Source organism: Lampetra planeri, chromosome 25, assembly GCF_965212315.1.
Source record: "Lampetra planeri chromosome 25, kcLamPlan1.2.h2, whole genome shotgun sequence".
Taxonomy (NCBI): domain Eukaryota; kingdom Metazoa; phylum Chordata; class Hyperoartia; order Petromyzontiformes; family Petromyzontidae; genus Lampetra; species Lampetra planeri.
Window position 1 is genome coordinate 6,402,510 of NC_136131.1, and position 20,343 is coordinate 6,422,852.

At 53.2% G+C, this 20,343-nt stretch overlaps 1 protein-coding gene across 1 annotated transcript; it reads right to left on the reverse strand.

The window, feature by feature from the left end:
- Nucleotides 1-2,163: 2,163 nt before the first annotated feature.
- Nucleotides 2,164-3,883, reverse strand: LOC144727316 (uncharacterized). Its single transcript, XM_078606054.1, has 3 exons — nucleotides 3,725-3,883; nucleotides 3,345-3,445; nucleotides 2,164-3,090 (listed from the first exon to the last, which is right to left on the reverse strand). The coding sequence occupies exons 1-3, from the start codon at nucleotides 3,780-3,782 to the stop codon at nucleotides 2,338-2,340; spliced, it is 912 nt and encodes a 303-aa protein (XP_078462180.1). The 5' UTR covers nucleotides 3,783-3,883; the 3' UTR covers nucleotides 2,164-2,337.
- Between the last annotated feature and the right edge of the window lie 16,460 nt (nucleotides 3,884-20,343).

The window sequence follows — 20,343 nt, forward strand, 5'->3', positions numbered from 1 at the left end:
GTCGATTCAGCCTCTAAGCCAATCGGGTGACAGGGAGTATCTGGGCTAGAGTTCAAGGGCAGAGCCGGAGGGTGCTAGTGGGGTACCATCTAGAAGATTCGTAAGGGGGCGTGGCTAGTAGTGGGGCTTGGTGACGCAGGAGGGGGTGATAAGGGGAAGCTGGAAGGGACTCTGGGTCAGTGTGGGAAGTCTGGAAGTGGGACCACGTCTCGCGCCTCCGGGACGCCATCGGCCACGTGGCGGTCCGGAGACGGTCTCCCTGCGCGCCGTCTGCCAGCGGTGCGTGGGAGCGGGAGCGGGAGAGTGAGCGAGTGCGGAGGATACCAACTCACGCCGCGCAACGCGTAGCGATGGAGATAGTGTGGAATAACGCGGAGCTGTCTAGCGGCGATAAATAAATAAATAAGCAAATAAATAAATAAATACGACAGTCTATTGTCGTCGAAGTTTTTATTACACCTATCTACGTGACTTTACCGAAAGTGTTCTGCCTCACGGCAGGTGTCTTGCCTCACGGCAGATGTGGGGCGTATGTACACAGGAATTTCCTGTTTTTGATGCTAAGTTTGGTCACGTGACCAGGAAGTTGCGATTTAAGATTCCCGCTCAACCACGCGGGCGTCGGCCATTACACACATAATTCAAGATGGCGGCACACATCGCGTCCCAGTGAAGCCAGCCGCAATTGTCCATTGTGGGACTTTAAGAAGCATTGTCTGTAAGTTCGTTTATGTTCTTATAATATTGGCAATGCTGTTATGTTAGAATGACCGGTATAGTGATGTAAATGCCTTTATAATGCTGTTAAAATGTTACGATAACTACGAGGCCTAGTTAACGAAGCCTGCAACTTTCCTTATTGTGAATGTTACTTGTAATTTCATAAGTCGAGTCAAACTTGTACCCAAGAAACTTTATTGCGATCTGGAGAGCAAGGATGACAAAATGTCTCATTCATAGTGCAGGGGCTGCTCGATGTGGAGTGACGTCACGAGCGTTCAGACATTCCTGGGTGATTATAGTAGGTAGAATAGGTTTTTGAGTTAGATCGCGTAGATGTTGTTAAGCCCGCAACCACCCAACAGACTAGTATGGGTTGTCACGTAAACAGAACATGCCAATTCGTTACTAGTACAGCACACCGGTGTGTTGGAGAGCCAAGCCGCAACATTTACAATCAAAGTACGACGTTTCGCCAGTAATTAGCAATAGCTTCATCAGGCGATAGCCCGATTTGTGGAGAAGTCCACCTGTTTCGGTCCTGAACGGCATAGACGTGGTGACCACTTGGCTATCCATCACACCGGTGTGCTGTACTAGTGACGAAATCGCAGGTTGTATTTAGACAACCCTTAAAAGTTGGCCGTATCGGGTTTAACGACAGGTCTATATTTACGAGATCCAAACGAAAACCTCTTATAGTCAGCTTCCGTACCGCAGCGTGAAAAACCTCGACACGACCGCTACTCAGCACGATGGCACGCACTCCCTGCGCGAGGCAGACTCATTACATCTCGCAGAGGATCGCGCCTTTAAAGCATTTTTTTACGTGGCAAGTGCGAGTTTTTGCGTTGAGTCAATACCAATTTGTTTAACATTTCAACGAAGCTGGTTAGTAAGTAGAGGATCGCCTGTAGAGTGGGCCTCTATACATTGCTAGGAGTCATGAATAGCTCCAGGTGTCTATACGGGGGGTAAGTTTGCGACGAATTTCAGTCGGCTCTTGCTGGGGTTCATTAGTCACGTTGCGCAATGGACGTCCCCCACACGTGGAGGCTCTGCACCGACTGATGCAGCCAGCAGTGCTCGCGCTCAGGCCGTTACACGCGCAGTGTCTGGTCAAGAGCCACAGCGGTATCGCCAATTGCCTCCCCCCACAAGTCAAACGGGAAGATTCCACCCATGCTCCTAGAGCACGTGCGTCAATCGTCCACCTTCGCATGAGCAACGTCCATGAACCCCATGGTGTGAAGGCCACCAAGCTCCTCGAACCCAAGGATACTGTGGCATCATGAGACAAAGGACCTCATTGAAAAAGCCTCCAATCCCTCAGTGGATAAAACAGCTCATGGCTTGGCAACCGCTTTGCGGTTCACAAAATAACCTTTCACGTTGGAGGGCGGTGCAACTCACGCAAGTTAAACCACGAATCGGGACGCAGCATCAAGTCAAGATCATCTTTATTGAGCAATTGGGACAAAGGAGCGGGATTAGGGATGCCCAGAGCGTCAGAATTAACGACCGGCTAAAGCGGCTCCAAAAGGGATATTTGGCCCCACGTGCGACCCGGAGGAGGAGCCTCCAACAGCCTCCGGCGTCAGAAAAGCTGCAATGGCGTTACTTGGGCTCCTCCGTGGCCGGCTCCAGCGTCTTGGGCTCCTCCGTGGCCGGCTCCAGCGTCTTGGGCTCCTCCGTGGCCGGCTCCAGCGTCTTGGGCTCCTCCGTGGCCGGCTCCAGCGTCTTGGGCTCCTCCGTGGCCGGCTCCAGCGTCTTGGGCTCCTCCGTGGCCGGCTCCAGCGTCTTGGGCTCCTCCGTGGCCGGCTCCAGCGTCTTGGGCTCCTCCGTGGCCGGCTCCAGCGTCTTGGGCTCCTCCGTGGCCGGCTCCAGCGTCTTGGGCTCCTCCGTGGCCGGCTCCAGCGTCTTGGGCTCCTCCGTGGCCGGCTCCAGCGTCTTGGGCTCCTCCGTGGCCGGCTCCAGCGTCTTGGGCTCCTCCGTGGCCGGCTCCAGCGTCTTGGGCTCCTCCGTGGCCGGCTCCAGCGTCTTGGGCTCCTCCGTGGCCGGCTCCAGCGTCTTGGGCTCCTCCGTGGCCGGCTCCAGCGTCTTGGGCTCCTCCGTGGCCGGCTCCAGCGTCTTGGGCTCCTCCGTGGCCGGCTCCAGCGTCTTGGGCTCCTCCGTGGCCGGCTCCAGCGTCTTGGGCTCCTCCGTGGCCGGCTCCAGCGTCTTGGGCTCCTCCGTGGCCGGCTCCAGCGTCTTGGGCTCCTCCGTGGCCGGCTCCAGCGTCTTGGGCTCCTCCGTGGCCGGCGCCGCGGATGTCGCAGTTTCGTCTCCAGTTAGCAAGTGGGCAGCTTCGTTTTGAACGTGGTGCCGGACCTGGCATAGGGTCAGGGGACAGTACGCGGGTCATCATGAGTCAAGACGCAGCTTCCCACAACACTGCCATTCCCTACTAATTTAGCTGCACTCACCCGTGGCATGTCAGATGCACATTTCGGCCAGTCCTGGCAGAGAGATTCGCTTACACTCATAACAAGATTGTAGTTTTTAACAGACCAAGGCGACCGGCAGACGCACCACAGAATTCCACCGAGCTTTCCGAATCGTTTGTCACACGATGCGTTACTCACAGCCAGGTTCAGTTTCGAGATCTCCCCGGACTGGGCCACCTGCCGCCACGCTCCTGGGTCACCACGAATCGTCGCGGCGTCCACGCAGCCCCTCGTGGTCCCTGGGATCGGGGTGGGAATTGGCGATGGTAAATCAAAGCCCATGGATTCGCGAACTAGTACGACCGCATTCGTTGTTGGTAGGAGAAATGGCACAAAAATGCACGCAAGTAGCCACTGTAGAAAAATGGTAATGGAGTCGGCATCGGGGACGGTTGGTGGTGAACAGTAAAAGGGGAGGAAGTAAAATAACCAAAATGGGTCTCTAAAACCATCGTAGCTTCGAGCCCCCTTCGATCCAAATCGATCCCTGGGTGCCTGGCAGCAGCGCGAGTACTCACAGCCTCCCAGCGCCATCAGCACCGCGCCCACCAGCATGAGACTCGCCGATGACTGCATCTTTTCGTAGTGTTGCTAGCGATGAGGCTGGAAAAAGCGAATCTGTGTCCCTCACACCTCCTCGCCACATCTCTGCTTTATACCCAGCGAGGTGCGGGCTTTTGGTGGGGCGGGGGTGATGATTGGAGCCACGTGCCCAATAAACTCGCGGCCAATGAGCGCGAGGAGTCAATGGCGCATTGGGGCGCGCGACCATCCCGGTGCGTGCGTCGTGGTGCTTAATGGCGCGACCAACGAGTCGAGCGCCTCAATGAGTGGCGCGGCAGGCACTTGCTCAGGTGGGGCTCATTCACTCGGCAACGCTGATGGATCAGAAACCATCCCCACCTACACCACCCCCCTACCCATGCCCACCTCCACCAACCACCCATCTCCACCTCCGCCCCACCTCCCCCACCCCCTCCAGAGAGGAAGCGGCGAAGTGACTTCTCGATGGGAATCTCGCATTGGTGGGTGGGGGGGACGGCGTGTGTTGGTGTCGTCATAATCATCATCAGATATTGATCAATCCACTGCTGGTGGAACGTCTCCCAGCCTCGTCGCCTCTCACGATGCATGCAGCTCGCGCCTTACACGGGAGCTGATCTCATTGGACCCTCTGTTTGCTTCTATATCTCAACAGCGTTACGGAGATCGCGTGACGTGAGGGTTCTGCCTTTGTAGTGAGGGTTGTAAGTTGACGCTGAGGAGGGGGGAGGAAGCGCCTCGGCCCCCCATGTGGAGTGACGTCAGCCGTTTATTATTATGAATGGCGGGGGGTGTCCATTTGGAGGACGTTACCTTATAATGATTATTAATGAGGGGGCTGTTCGATGTGGAGTGACGTGACCTGCTCATGATTATTAGTGAGGGGGGGGGGGTGCTCCATGTGGAGTGACGTCACCTGCTCATGATTATTAATGAGGAGGGGGTCCATGAGGAGGACGTAACCTGTTAATGATTATTAATGAGGGGGCTGTTCGATGTGGAGTGACGTGACCTGCTCATGATTATTAGTCAGGGGGGGATGCTCCATGTGGAGTGACGTCACCTGCTCATGATTATTAATGAGGAGGGGGTCCATGAGGAGGACGTAACCTGTTAATGATTATTAATGAGAGGGGCTGGTCGATGTGGAGTGACGTCATGCGCGTTAAGGACAGACATTCCTTGGTGATTTTACTAGGTATAGTTTTTTTGGGTTAGATCGCATAAATATGTCGTTAATCCCGCCACCACCAGACACAGACAACCAGTAAGGGTTGTCACGTAAACAGAACATGCAAATTCGTCACGAGTACAGCACACCGGTGTGTTGGAGAGCCAAGCCACAACAAAGGATTGAATTTCGCAGTCACCCCTAAACACATCCCAGTTGATGACATCATTGCCCAGGTTTACATAGCCCTCAAAGGTTTGGGATACATCATTACAGACGTGGCAAGATCGGAAATCGCTACAATCCTAAAAAACTCTAAGTCACCTATGATAAACATCAGTATGGATGAGCGCTTTGAGCTTTCTTAATAAAAAAAAGAGATGATATCGTCATCCTCTCAGCCGACAAGGGCAATGCCACAGTCATCATGGACAAAACCACATAAAATAACAAAATTCAGGCCCTACTTAATGATGGTAGTTATACTAAAAGTAAAAGAGATCCCACGAACAGCCTCGCTACGAAAACCAACAACATCATCACCGATTCGACATTTTTAATCGAACCAACCAAGCGGGTTTCCTTAAAACCCTCTGATGCTCGACCACCCAGATTGTATGGCTTACCAAAGATCCATAAACAGGGTACACCCCTTCGTCCTATCATCTCCGCCATTGACTCACCCACCTACAAACTGGCCCGATTTATGTCTGAGACCTTACAACCATTTACTGGTAAGACCACTTCAGCTGTACTTATCGTTAATTAAGGACATCTCACTATCTCCAGGTGGTTTGCTCGCAGGTAAAGTCACGTAAAATAAAAATAATAAAATGCATAAATAATAATATAATACATGCAAATAAAAAAATTACCACGACGTTTCGAACACTTTTATTGCGATCGAAACGTCGTGTTTATTCTATTTATTCTATGTGACTTTACCAAAAGAACCAAAGTTCCTGTGCCTGACACCATTGCAGTCATTGAAGATTTGGTCAAACAAGTGTAATACGAGCGTAAATGGGGTTGTTGCTGGACTCTGGCCCAATCACACGGCCCGGGGTATTGGGGGGCGGAGCCTGGTCTGCAGGGCAGTATGGGAAGGCCGGATCTGACGATCCGGAAGGGGAGGAGTCAGGGTCAGGTGGGAAAGAAGATATAAGTGGAAGCCCGGAAGAGATCGTGGTCAGTTGTTGGAGTGAAGAAGCGGGACCACGTTGGGTGGCCGCCGCGCCATCAGCCACTTGGCTGAAGGGGCTTCGGCACACCGTCGGCCAGCGGTGTGCGGAGCGGGGAGGAGTGGAGCGACTGACGGGAGAGCGTGTGCGGGGCGCACGCGAGGAGGAGCTGACGGAAGAGCGTGCACGGCACGCGAGAGGAGCGTGCGCAGCACGCGAGAGGAGACGCTGGTCGGAGCTAACGGAGGAGCATGCGTGGCACGCGAGAGGAGCGTGCGCGGCACGTGATAGGAGACGCTGGTCCCTTGTCAGGACCAGCGGGGTGTGAGGAAGAGTGGAGGAGCTGAGGAGGAAGCGTGTGCGGGGCGCGCGCGAGACGACGCTGGTCCGTGGAGGAGACTAGCGGGGAACGGAGAAAGAACTTGAATTAAAGACCAACGGAGACCAGCAGTGCCTGACGGAGTCTTTTATTACACTGGAGTCAGAAGTGGACTTTTTCAAGGCAAAATAACTTCGAGGAAGATGGCCGAGAACTTGAAAAAGCGTAACCCACTTGTCACATCTTCTGACGACGAAGAGACAGCCACCGGCACACGTCCTCCAGCGACCACGTGGCAGGACGCCGCCATCTTGAACATCGCGGTGGAGAGGCGGCCGTGCGCTGGCATTTCGGAGGCGCCACGTGGTGTGCATCCTGCTGCTAAGCAGCTGTTTTGCGGGAAGGAGCCGCAAGGAGAGGACGCCGACGCTGCTTCACCACCTTCAACGAGAGAGGCCGTAGCCACGGGGGAAGCCGCCGTTGCTGCTGCTGCCTGGGCGGGAGCACCCCCGTCCTGGCTCGTGTGCGAGACACCAGAGCAGTCAAGGGAGGACGCCGCCCTCACCGTCCGATTTCTTCGAGGCGTATCAAGTCACCACCCTGCCGTCCTCTGCTCGCTGCAGCCCCGGGCGAGTCGTGACGATATGCACATGGCCCTAGCACACACCTCACCCATCTTGCGTGTGCCGGGGTGCGATTGGTTGTTATGGCTTGAGATCGCGGAGCGCAGTTCGGGCTGTGTGTGTGTGTTGAGGATGGACGCGCTGTCTGCTTGTGGTTGCTCTGTGTCAAATAGTGTTTATGCGTTGCGGCATGGGGATGTTATCTCGATGGCGAAGTTAATTTTTTATTCGGTTGCGTCGAGTCGCCATTTACATCCCGTGGGTTGCCGTGTGCGACGTGTTTATTTTTATGATTTTTTTTTGCTGCAAGGTACGACAGGGTTAACGATGTGTTGTCTGCCTGCAGTTCTGCTTGCGATTGTGAATAATGTGGGACCTGTGTGGAACTTTGCTGCTTGTAATCGCGATATCCTGACTGCACGTACTGTATAGACTGTCTTTCTGTACGGATACGGAGTGCGGTGCATTGTTCTGACCATTGGGTTCGGGATTGTTTTTAGTTGTGCGTACCTGTTCGGAAATTTGTCAATTCGTTGGGGGACCCTACATTTTGGTTGTATGGGTGTTCGTGCACGCGAGATTGCATGTGTGTTCATAGGAAATTGCGAGTGTTGAGGGATGAGGGCGTTGTTGGTGGCTCTGCCGTCAAGGGTGATGGGGCCGTAAATTTCCGCCAAGTGGCGTCGCTCTTTCCGTTGATTGCGTGCGACCAGGGGTTGCATTGCGAGTTGGTGTGTATGAGCAATGTGTCTTGGTCAACTATGGGTTAAAAATTTCCCCGATACAACTGCTGTGAGCAGCGGCGATGCGTTGTATCGTTGGGGGTTGTTTAAACGTGACAGGGGATGTGTGTTGTGACCCCCAGCAAGGGGCAGCTGGGGTGCACGCACGAGAAAAACTGCCGAATTGGTCGCACGTTGGGCCGCCATTTTGGCTAGCGTGGGAAATCGCGGGGATGCGCTCGGCGCATGGGGCCGCTATTTTGAGCACGCGAGGGCGTGCGTACCGCCGCCATTTTGAACGCAGGAAACCTCGGTGGGGGCGCTTCGCGTGTGCCGCTGCCATTATAAGGATACACGTCGAGCCGTGGGGATGCGGTTATGGATCTCATTCCTTGACTCTTGTGTGCGTGCATTGCGTGTTGTGCGCAATGCTGGCGTGTTGGCGCCCATCGGGGTAACCAGGCGGATGGACCAGCAACACGGACACGCTCTAAGACACCACATTCCTGATTTATGCGAGTCTGCCGTTCTTGCATGTAGGTTACCGTTGTTGTGCATTGCCTTCCATTCCTTAATTCTTTCTTGCTTGTTGCACCGAGGACGGGCCGGTGTTCCGTACCGGATCCTAATCCCTTCCCTTTCGTTAATTGTGTTGTCATTGTACTCTCCGTTGTGTCTGGTGATTCCGGATTGTGATGCTGTCGCTCGCATTATTTTATCCTATTGCAGCCGGGACGGCTGGCTTTTTCATCAGGGGGGTGGTCATGTATTGCGAGCGTAAATGGGGTTGTTGCTCGGCTCTGGCCCAATCACACGGCCCGGGGTATTGGGGGGTGGAGCCTGGTCTGCAGGGCAGTATGGGAAGGCCGGATCTGACGATCCGGAAGGGGAGGAGTCAGGGTCACGTGGGAAAGAAGATATAAGTGGGAGCCCGGAAGAGATCGGGGTCAGTTGTTGGAGTGAAGAAGCGGGACCACGTTGGGTGGCCGCCGCGCCATCAGCCACGTGGCTGATGGGGCTTCGGCACACTGTCGGCCAGCGGTGTGCAGAGCGGGGAGGAGTGGAGCGACTGACAGGAGAGCGCGTGCGGGGGCGCGTGCGAGGAGGAGCTGACGGAAGAGCGTGCGCGGCATGCGAGAGGAGCGTGCGCGGCACGCGAGAGGAGACACTGATCGGAGCTAACGGAGGAGCGTGCGCGGCACGCGAGAGGAGACGCTGGTCCCTTGTCAGGACCAGCGGGGTGTGAGGAAGAGTGGAGGAGCTGAGGAGGAAGCGTGTGCAGGGCGCGCGCGAGACGACGCTGGTCCGCGGATGAGACCAGTGGGGTACGGAGAAAGAACTTGAGACCAGCAGTGCCTGACGGAGTCTTTTATTACACAAGGACTGAATGCTGATGTACCGATCATGATGGAACACTGCCTCACCAACACTTACTTCACCTGGAATGGAACTTTCTCCAAATAAGTTGAAGGTACCCCAATGGGTTCTCCCTGATCTCCAGTTGTAGCTAATATTTTCATGGAAAACTATGAGCCAGATGCCATCCAGGCATCCACACCAGACTCTCAAGATGAATGGATATTCAGACTACACAATCCGTAAAGCTATCACCCCAACCGTTGGGAAATAACCATCTGAGGACCCAATCAAAACCATCAACTTGCCATACATAGTAGGGGTCACTAAAAATATTTCCAAAATCATGAGCAAACACAAGATCCAGGTTCGATTTAACACAGTACATAAAATTCGTGATCTGATCCCATCTGTGAAGGGTGTGATCCCATGCAATATCCCAGCATCTACAAACTAAGTTGTGTCTGTGGCAGGAGTTACATTGGGGAAACTAAGCGACATGTCTCGGACTGTGTTCGTGAACATAAGGCAGATCTGAAACACGGTTATTGCTCCCTTGAAAACTTCAATGATGACAAGCAAAATCAACAAAGGCCCTGAGTATCGGCGTCCTTTAAATAGGACAGGGGTGCTAAGAATCTCCGAGCTTGTGTCAAAGAACCCTTTCAAAGTAGCAACTTGGAACGTTAGAAGTTTACTTCAAGCAGGGAAACTAGCCAATGTCATACAAGAAATGGATCGACTTAAAATCAACATAATCGGTCTAAGCGAAACTAAATGGCCTGGAACAAAAAAGTTTATATCGAGCGAACACCACATCTTCTGCTCCGGAGGAGAAGAAAACACCAAACAAACATACGGTGTCGCCTTTATAGTACACAAGAAATTAGCGAATAAAGTCAACAACTTTACCCCAGTATCAGAACGAATAGCACTACTACAATTAGCAGGCAACAAAGTCAACGTGAACATTCTACAGGTTTATGCTCCAACAGCAGATAAACAAGATCATGAAATCGAATCGTTCTATGAGCAACTAACCAACACGCTGAAGCCGCTGAAGAAGCAAGACATCACTATAATCCTCGGCGATTTCAATGCCAAGGTTGGCCACGGTCGAATGCAGAACATTGTCGGAGAACACGGACTAGGAACAAGGAATGAACGAGGCGACAGACTGGTTCAATTCTGCCAAGAAGAACGTTTCAGTATTGCTAACACGTGGTTCCAATTACCACCTCGACGACTGTACACGTGGACCTCGCCGCAAGACTCCGACAACAACATCGTCAGGAACCAAATCGATTATATCCTAATTAACATCAGGTTTAAGTCCAGTGTGATTACAGCAAAAACCTACCCTGGAGCCGATATATCGTCAGATCATAACCCAGTAACAGCTACAATAAGACTCAAATTGCGATCAATACAATGTACAAAGACGAGACGAGCAGACCTGGAGAAACTGAAGAACAGCGCCGATAAAAGACAAGTACAGCAACATCTCAACGATAGCATCCGCTCAATAACAACAGAAACAGCAGATGTTCAGGAGTACTGGCGCTCGTTCAAACAATGCATCACAGAAACAACAGAAGTCATGCTGGGACATCAGCCACCGAAAAAGAAACAACGATGGATGACACATTGTATTCTCGATCTAATGAGCCAACGAAGAATGTACAAAAACAACAACTTGGAGAAGTACAAACAAATGCAACAGAAGATCAGAGAAGCAATCCGACAGGCAAAAGAAAAGTGGATGGAAGAACAATGCGCCGAGATTGAAGAACTAATTAAAAAACATGACAATTTTACTCTGCACAAGAAGCTCAAAGAAGCTGGTAACATCTACAGACCAGCCCCAACAGCTACCTTGTATGCGGACAACAACCAACCAATCCTAAATAAACAAGAAAAAATGGACACCTGGACAAACTATATACACAAGCTCTATGGCGCCATGAGAACACCTGCAGAAAAAGACCAACAGATGTCGAAAGACGCTCTACACATTTTAACATCAGAAGTAGAACATGCAATCAAAACAGCTAAGTCAGGCAAAGCGTGCGGGCCCGACACAATCCATGTAGAATTGCTCAAACTATTAGACAGTAACAACATACGACAACTGACTAATTGGTACAATCAAATATACAATGGCAATCAAATTCCATCCGACTGGCTACAATCCATCTTTGTGGCCATACCAAAGAAAGCAACAAGCCGGAAATGCGAGGACTACAGACTGATAAGCTTGATGAGCCACGTGCTGAAAGTCTTCCTGAAGGTGATCCAACAGCGCATACGCTCCACATGCGAAAATGCATTGAAGAACACACAGTTTGGCTTCTGCAAAGGACTAGGCACAAGAGAAGCAATCTTCTGTCTACAGATACTACTACAGCGATGCTACGAACATCAGAAAGAAGTGTACATCTGCTTCATAGATTACGAGAAAGCCTTTGACTCAGTAGACCACGACCGACTAGCAGCTCTATTAAAACAACTGGGACTAGATAAAAAAGACATCAACTTCATCATTGCTCTTTATTGGAAGCAAACAGCCCAACTCCGATATGACAACGAATTGACAGACCCAACACCAATACAAAAAGGTGTACGACAAGGCTGCCCACTTTCACCCAGTCTTTTCAACATCTACTCGGAGCAGATTTTTGATCGAACACTAGCAGATAAAAACATTGGTATTAAAGTCAATGGACAATACATCAACAACATCAGGTATGCCGACGACACTGCACTGCTGGCCGATTCGGAACAAGACCTACAACAAATCTTGGACGAGGTTGCCACAGAGAGTCAAATATGGGGCTTACGAATTAATAAAAAGAAAACAAAGGTTATGAAGGTCAGCCGAACTACAAGCGAAATAACAATCAAGCTTGGTAGCGAAAAATTGGAACAAGTACACCGATTTAAATACCTTGGTGTAATCATTGACGATCAGTTGAACCATGAAGTCGAAATCAAGAGCAGAATTGAACAAGCAAGGCAAGCATTTATTAAATGGAAAACACTCCTTGCAGACCGCAACTTGAGTACATCACGGAAACTGCGCACACTGAAATGCTACATCTGGTCAATTTTGCTGTACGGAGTTGAGACGTGGACACTGACAATAACAGCAACAAAAAGGCTCGAAGCTTTCGAGATGTGGCTGTATCGAAGAATGCTGAAAATCCCATGGACAGCCAAAACCACCAATACACAAGTTCTGCAAGATATGGGCACTGACAGGCAACTGCTGAAGACCATCATTAGCAGGAAGTGTTACTACCTAGGCCACATTGCCCGAAACGATCACAAATACCAGCTATTAAAGCTAATCCTGGAAGGAAAAATCGAAGGGAAAAAACGACCAGGACGGCCAAAAACGACATGGCTCAGTAACATCAAAACATGGCTACAATTAACAACAGCACAAACTCTACACGCCGTGCTAGACCGGGACCAATATCATCGTGAAGTCGCACACGCCGTTAGGCAGCACTAAAGAAGAAGAAGAAACACGGTTGGACCAATACCTCAGCTGTGGCTGATCATTGTTTTAATGCGGTGGGCTCACACAAAATTGATTTCACCTTGATAAAGGTACTTTGCAAGCCCACTGGCTATCAACAAAGATTTGTAAGCGAGGTTTTGTCGCTCAGCTCTGGGCCAATCAGACGGCCCGGCGTATTGGGAGTGGGGCCCAGTAATGTGGGCATATGGGAAGGTCCATCGACCACCTCCGGTCCAGAAGATCAGGGGCGGAGCGTAAGGGCGGAACAGGGGGGGGGGGGCGCTAAGTGAACGGCGTAATCTGGAAGGTTCGGAAAGGGCGTGGTGGAAGTTGGAGACAGGATGACGTGTGAGGGGAATATAAGGGGGATCCGTAAGAGGCTCGGGGCAGTTGGCGTAGTCACGGAGTGGGACCACATTGGGTCGTGGGAGGTCTTCTGCACCATCAGCCATGTGGCTGGAGACGACTCCAAGCAATCCGTCAGCCAACGGTATGCGGGAGCAGGGAGGAGGGCGATTGACGGGAAGGGCGCGCGGGGCGCGCAAGAGGAACAGCCGGTCCACTATTGGGACCAGCAGAGTGTGAGCGGCATAACAAGGAATAAAAGAGGGACGGAGACCAAGCTGTGTGTTGTCAGCATCATTTATTACACATATATATAGACACAGACACAATTTCAACCGAGAATATGGGTACAAACTGATCAATCATTGAAAGAACGTTACCAACCAGTTTAAGTCGTAATTGGCTTTGATGTTCCCATCCCACCAATTTTCGATGTTAGTTGTTCTTTACGCCCATTTCAAACTTGCGCGTTCACAGGATTCAGACCAACACAGCCACTTCGCGCGCCAACTACCCCTCGGTTGCGTGCTTTACGATTTCTATTAACATGCTAATCTCTCATAAACATGCTAATTGTCACATGGCAGCCCTTTGTTTGGTGTAAAACCAACCACCGTCAGGTTGGCTGCCTTAACATTAACATTGGTTGCTGACATTTGGGCTATGCCCATTTCAAACCGTTATACTGTCAATAGTTTGCCTTTCAAAGACGACCGCTTGTGTTGCATATGCTGACGGTCGCCGAACGGTGGGATAGACTTCGTCGATTCAGCCTCTAAGCCAATCGGGTGACAGGGAGTATCTGGGCTAGAGTTCAAGGGCAGAGCCGGAGGGTGCTAGTGGGGTACCATCTAGAAGATTCGTAAGGGGGCGTGGCTAGTAGTGGGGCTTGGTGACGCGGGAGGGGGTGATAAGGGGAATCCGGAAGGGACTCTGGGTCAGTGTGGGAAGTCTGGAAGCGGGACCACGTCTCGCGCCTCTGGGACGCCATCGGCCACGTGGCGGTCCGGAGACGGTCTCCCTGCGCGCCGTCTGCCAGCGGTGCGTGGGAGCGGGAGCGGGAGAGTGAGCGAGTGCGGAGGATACCAACTCACGCCGCGCAACGCGTAGCGATGGAGATAGTGTGGAATAACGCGGAGCTGTCTAGCGGCGATAAATAAATAAATAAATAAGACAGTCTATTGTCGAAGTTTTTATTACACCTATCTACGTGACTTTACCGAAAGTGTTCTGCCTCACGGCAGGTGTCTTGCCTCACGGCAGATGTGGGGCGTATGTACACAGGAATTTCCTGTTTTTGATGCTAAGTTTGGTCACGTGACCAGGAAGTTGCGATTTAAGATTCCCGCTCAACCACGCGGGCGTCGGCCATTACACACATAATTCAAGATGGCGGCACACATCGCGTCCCAGTAAAGCCAGCCGCAATTGTCCATTGTGGGACTTTAAGAAGCGTTGTCTGTAAGTTCGTTTATGTTCTTATAATATTGGCAATGCTGTTATGTTAGAATGACCGGTATAGTGATGTAAATGCCTTTATAATGCTGTTAAAATGTTACGATAACTACGAGGCCTAGTTAACGAAGCCTGCAACTTTCCTTATTGTGAATGTTACTTGTAATTTCATAAGTCGAGTCAAATTTGTACCCAAGAAACTTTATTGCGATTTGGAGAGCAAGGATGACAAAATGTCTCATTCATAGTGCAGGGGCTGCTCGATGTGGAGTGACGTCACGAGCGTTCAGACATTCCTGGGTGATTATAGTAGGTAGAATAGGTTTTTGGGTTAGATCGCGTAGATGTTGTTAAGCCCGCAACCACCCAACAGACTAGTATGGGTTGTCACGTAAGCAGAACATGCCAATTCGTTACTAGTGTAGTGGCGATACGCGCTGGGATAGCGATCAGGTGCCAGCGCGTCGGGATTGGATGTGTGTGTGGTGACGCGCGCTGACGGTGAGGGATCAGGGGTCAGCGCGGGATCGTGGGTTGTGTGGTGCTGATTGGCTGGGTGCCGGTGACGCGCTGGTGTGGGAGTGATCGGGTGGCAGCGCGGCGTGATTGGGTGATGAGTGGAAACACGCGCTGGGGGAAAGCGGATCGTAGAGATAGCGCGTCGTGATTGGTTCACTAAGGAGCGATGCTCACATCGAGGTCCGCATCCGCTCCGTCTCCCGGGAGGAGGGACTATATAAGGTGATGCGCACAGGCGCACGGGGAGTGTGTAACCAGCGAAGACTGAAGACGGAGAGGAAGAGACAGGGCCCTGCGGTACCCAGTCCCGCTGTCCTGTGAGGACCCGGACTCTGTGTAACCCAGAGGCGGAGTGTAGGGTGAGCATGCAGTGTCAGCATGCGGAGTGTGTAGCCAGAGAGCTAGAGTCTACACGAGACGAGTGGAGTGTGTAGCCAGAGGCATAGGGTCTACACGAGACGAGTGATGTGTGTAGCCAGAGAGCTAGAGTCTACACGAGACGAGTGGAGTGTGTAGCCAGAGGCATAGGGTCTACACGAGACGAGTGATGTGTGTAGCCAGAGGCCTAGAGTCTACACGAGATAAGTGAAGAGTGTAGCCAGAGGCAGAGAGCCTACACGAGTTAAGTAACGAGTGTAGCCAGAGGCAGAGAGTCTACACGAGTTAAGTAAAGTGTGCCGTCGGAAGAATAGAGACCACACGTTGTATTGTGACAAGTCAAGATTTAATAAAAAGTGTGTTACCCGTCAAGAAGTTTCCTGCCGTCATTTCCGATACTTCAACTGGCGTCAGAAGTGAAACTGTCTTCCAAGCATGGATACAAGGAAGACCAATCGGACCCACGGGATTGACCGCGAGGACAACCTTGACGACCCGGGCCAGCTGCCGTCGGGGGGTGAGGACGAAGAATGGCCCACGCTGCAAGATCCGCCGACGGCGCCGGAGGAGCGACAGGGGACCGAGGCCGTGCTCCGTGAGGCGCACTCTCGTCTGGCGGAGCTGCTGCTCGCCGCCGCGTCCATCCTGGCGGAAATCAGCTCGTCAGCGGGAGCGGAGACGGCGGCGGACATTCTACAGGGTCGCCCCGCAGATTCCCGCCAAAATGACTTGGCGATTCCCGCCATTTCATCGGCGTCGACTTTTGGCGGGAACGGCGACCGCCACGTGGCGGCGGTTCTCCAAGCGCGCCCTCTTACGTCATCAACGCGCGCTGCGGACCGCCATCAGTCATCCGCCATTGGGGCCGCCATCTTACACACCGATGGAGCGGCGGGAAGGAACCACGACGCGGAGGACGACTTCATTTTTCAACAGCGCCTCCCCGCATTGTCAGCCTTCAAGGCGGAAGGCGGGGACTGGGGCCAATTTCAGCGCAGGTTTTTGGCGCATCAGGAGATGTCTGCCTGGTCCGATGCTACGGCGCTGCGGGCACTGCCTGCCATGTTGGACGACAACGCGCTCGCGGCCTTCATGTCTGCTCGGAGGTCGGACCGCTCCACGCTGAAGGCAGCGCTGGGTCTCATGGCCAAGGTCTACGGACCTCCCTCGGCGTGCCGCCATCATTTTTATGCGAGGCGGAAGGCGGACACGGAGACCGCGCTCGCCTATCGCACGGCGTTGCTGGCTCTCGCCGATGCTGCATTCCCTCGGATGGACGAGGAGGGCCAGGATGCGATGGTTTTGGAGCAGCTGCTTAAGTTGGCGCAGGACCTGGGGGTCCCCATCAACACGGCCGACGAGATTGACATTTCTTCCTTACGGGTCGCTACGAGTATACAAGCGCACGAGGTCCTTCAACGCAAACAGGGGATCATCTGCAACGCTGCCGTGGCCTCAGCTCCGGGTCCGGTGATCACCGAACCCCAAGTCGTCAGTCCGCGAGAGGAGGCGTTCGCCGCGGAACGACCAGGGGACTGGAGGTCGGGGGGTCGGTCGCCTCTGCGATCGGCCCGCAAGCTGGAGCAACCGAGATCACCGACGACCCTCATCACGTGCTATAACTGCGGCCTCCGGGGCCACGTGGCGTCCGGTTGCCGCGCTCCCCGTCAGCGCGCCATGGGATCTCGGCTGGACGACGACCAAGGCCCCAAGGCATCTCTACAAACCCCGGCAAGTCGCGGCACCTCACACGCTCGGCCCACACACTCGACATGCATGGGCCGTCGCGGGGCGACGGAGGAGGACCGGTTAAGGTTCGGGGATTCGGTTCGGCGAGGGGGTTTCGGCCGGGACCGGGGAGACATTAAATGGTCGGAGTTGGGGCACAGAATTGTGGCTGCTTCAGCGGGTTCATCCGTCGTCGCGGGTTCTATTGATGGGGTCGAGGTCAGGGTATTGGTGGACACGGGGGCGTCGGCGACTATTATATCGGACCTCATTTATAACATTCTCCCCGTCCAATGCCGTCCGCTGCTCCCAGTGGATGTGCCATTTTTCGCCGCAAATGGGGGATCGTTGGGCATTATCGGTCAGATTAGGGCATCCATTTGCATTGGAGATATCAAATTGTCGGGACCCGTTTTCGTTTCGTCTTCTTTGGCGGTTCCTTGTCTATTGGGCACTGATTTTTTGGCTAAGATGCCCATTAAAATTCTAATCGATCAGCGTTGCATTGAACTACCATCGGGTCGCCGTATTTCATTTTTGACGAACCCTACTGAGATTCGGACGGCGTGCGCCACGATACAAGCGTTGGCGACGCGGACCGTGCACGTGCCCCCGGGTTCACAGATGCTAATTCCCCTCCGGTTGCGGAAACCATGGGTGGAGGGGACTTTGGAACAAGGCATGCTTTTGGGTCCTTCTAACAGGGCTGTCGGGGGGGTCGATTTGTCGGTGGCTCACACTTTGGTTCGGGCGGACAAGGATCCGTTTGTGATGGTTTTAAACGCTGGGTCGCGGCCAGCCGTCATTCAGCAGGGTACCGTGCTGGCTCACGCGGCGCGGGTTCCTGCGGAGGAGCGGCTGGTTGCGCACGTTGATCCGAGCCCCACGCAAAACATTGAACCAAGGGAGGACCTTGAATGGGTCCATTCGCTGTGCGCGGGCTCGGACGATTTGTCAGGTGTGCAGTTGGGTGCGCTGCGCGAGTTACTAATGGAATTCTCTGATGTGTTCAGTAAACATAAATATGACATTGGGTGTACGGATTTGTTGCGCCACCACATTGACACGGGCGATGCGGCGCCGGTCAGGCTAAATCCCTTCCGACTGAGTCCTGCTGAGAAGGTACATGTTCAGTCGGCCGTTAACGATATGCTTGAAGCCGACATTATTTCGCCTTCCTCCAGTCCTTGGGGAGCACCTATTGTGCTGGTTAAGAAGCAAGACGGGTCCTTGCGATTTTGCGTAGATTTTTGTCGCCTGAATAAGATCTCTGTGGCTGACGCGTATCTGCTCCCCAGGATGGACGAGTCCCTCGATGCATTGTCTGGTGCGCGATATTTTTCGACTCTTGATTTATTATCGGGATTCTGGCAGTTGCCACTCGACGAAGAGTCTAAACCTAAGACAGCATTTCGGACTCCAGGGGGCCTGTTCCAGTTTAACCGGTTACCCATGGGACTTCACTCCTCTCCAGCGACGTTTCAGCGTCTTATGGAGTTGGTTTTGTCGGGCTTGCAATGGGAGACGTGCTTGATTTACCTTGACGATGTCATTGTTTTCAGTAGAACATTTGAGGAACACCTCCAGCGATTGAGAGGGGTGTTCTTGCGAATGCGATCGGCTAAATTGAAATTTAAACCGGCCAAATGCCACCTTTTTCGTAAGTCCGTTAGATACTTGGGTCACATTGTCGACTCTTCGGGGATCTCTACCGATCCCGCGAAGACGGACTGTGTCAGTTCATGGCGACACCCACGTCAGTTGCAGACGTGCGCAGTTTCATCGGTTTTGCTTCGTATTACCGCCGATTCGTTGAGCACTTCGCCACTATTGCAAAACTCTTGCACGCTCTAACGGCGAAAGGTGTGAAGTTCCGATGGGGACCGGAGGAGGAGGCCGCGTTCTGCTCCCTCCGGGACGCCTTGGTGGGTGCCCCACCCTTGCGTTATCCGGATTTTGCGAGTCCCTTCTTGCTAGATACGGATGCTAGCAACACGGGCATTGGGGGGGTACTATCCCAGGTCGTTGGGGGAGTCGAAAGGGTGGTCGCTTATGGTAGCAGGGTGTTGTCTCCGGCAGAGCAGCGCTACTGCGTCACCCGTCGTGAACTGCTCGCCATTGTATTTTTCGTACAACAGTTCAGACCGTATCTCTATGGTCGTCACTTTACGGTCCGGACGGATCACGCGGCGCTACAGTATTCATTGAGGGTCGCCCAGCCCTCGGGCCAATTGTCACGGTGGTTGGAAGTCCTCCAAGACTATCAGTTCACGACCACATACCGTAAGGGGTTGCGACACACAAATGCCGATGCCCTGTCGCGATTGTTGCCTTGTCAGAAATGTGCGTGTCTATCGGGATCGGCGCGCTGTAAACCGCCGGTTGGGGCATTGGTTGCGACCGCGGACACACCAATCGGGGATGTTCCCGCTACCTCTCAGGATCGGGACTCGCTGCTCTCACTGTCGCTGAGTGAGTGGGGCCGCCTCCAAATGGCGGACAGCTCCCTGCTAGCGTTGCGCCGCAGGGTGGGAGGTCCTAACGAGGACCAGGAGCGAACTGGCTCCTATGTACTTAAACAGGGCATGTTGATGAGATGGGACAGTTTGTCCCGGCGGCATGCACTGGTGGTGCCTTCTGCTGTAAGGGGGAAAGTTGTTTTGGCCGCACACGAACGCCTCTTGCATTTGGGGGTAAACAAAACGCTTGCCCTGCTTCAGCGTGATTATTATTGGCCGGGAATGGGGGGCGACGTGGTAAATATTCTGAAGGGATGCGTTGAGTGCGCCAGGCGGAAACCACCGCCCGTGGCAGCTAATCCACCGCTGCAATCCATTCAAGTCTCGCGCACTAACGAGCTTGTTGCGCTCGATATTCTGGGGCCCTTTCCAGTCACGCCTAGGGGTAATAAGTACCTGTTGGTGGGGGTCGAATATTTTACCCGGTGGCCTATGGCGTGGCCACTCGCCAACCGGTCGGCGGCGGCTGTGACGGACGCCTTTGTCCAGGGCTACGTCCTGGACAAGGGGGCTCCCGAACGCCTGCTGACCGACCAAGGGAAAATTTTTTCAAGTAAATTGCTGCAAGAGGTGTGCGATCTGTTGGGCACTAAGAAGGTGCGTACTTCCCCGTACCACCCGCAGACGGACGGGATGGTGGAGAGACTCCACAAGACCTTGACTTGTATGCTGTGCCAGCCGGTGTGTGAGGCACATGTTGATTGGGACCTGCAGGTCCCGGGGGTCCTCGCCGCGTATAGAATGGCCCCCCA

What these genes read in the sequence shown, in the direction of transcription:
- LOC144727316 (XM_078606054.1), bottom strand. Translation starts at nt 3,782, where the DNA reads ATGCAGTCATCGGCGAGTCTCATGCTGGTGGGCGCGGTGCTGATGGCG. An exon ending in GCTGATGGCGCTGGGAGGCT is followed by an intron (nt 3,446 to 3,724) that starts GTGAGTACTCGC and finishes CCCCGATCCCAG; the next exon opens with GGACCACGAGGGGCTGCGTG. An exon ending in TCTCGAAACTGAACCTGGCT is followed by an intron (nt 3,091 to 3,344) that starts GTGAGTAACGCA and finishes ACCCTATGCCAG; the next exon opens with GTCCGGCACCACGTTCAAAA.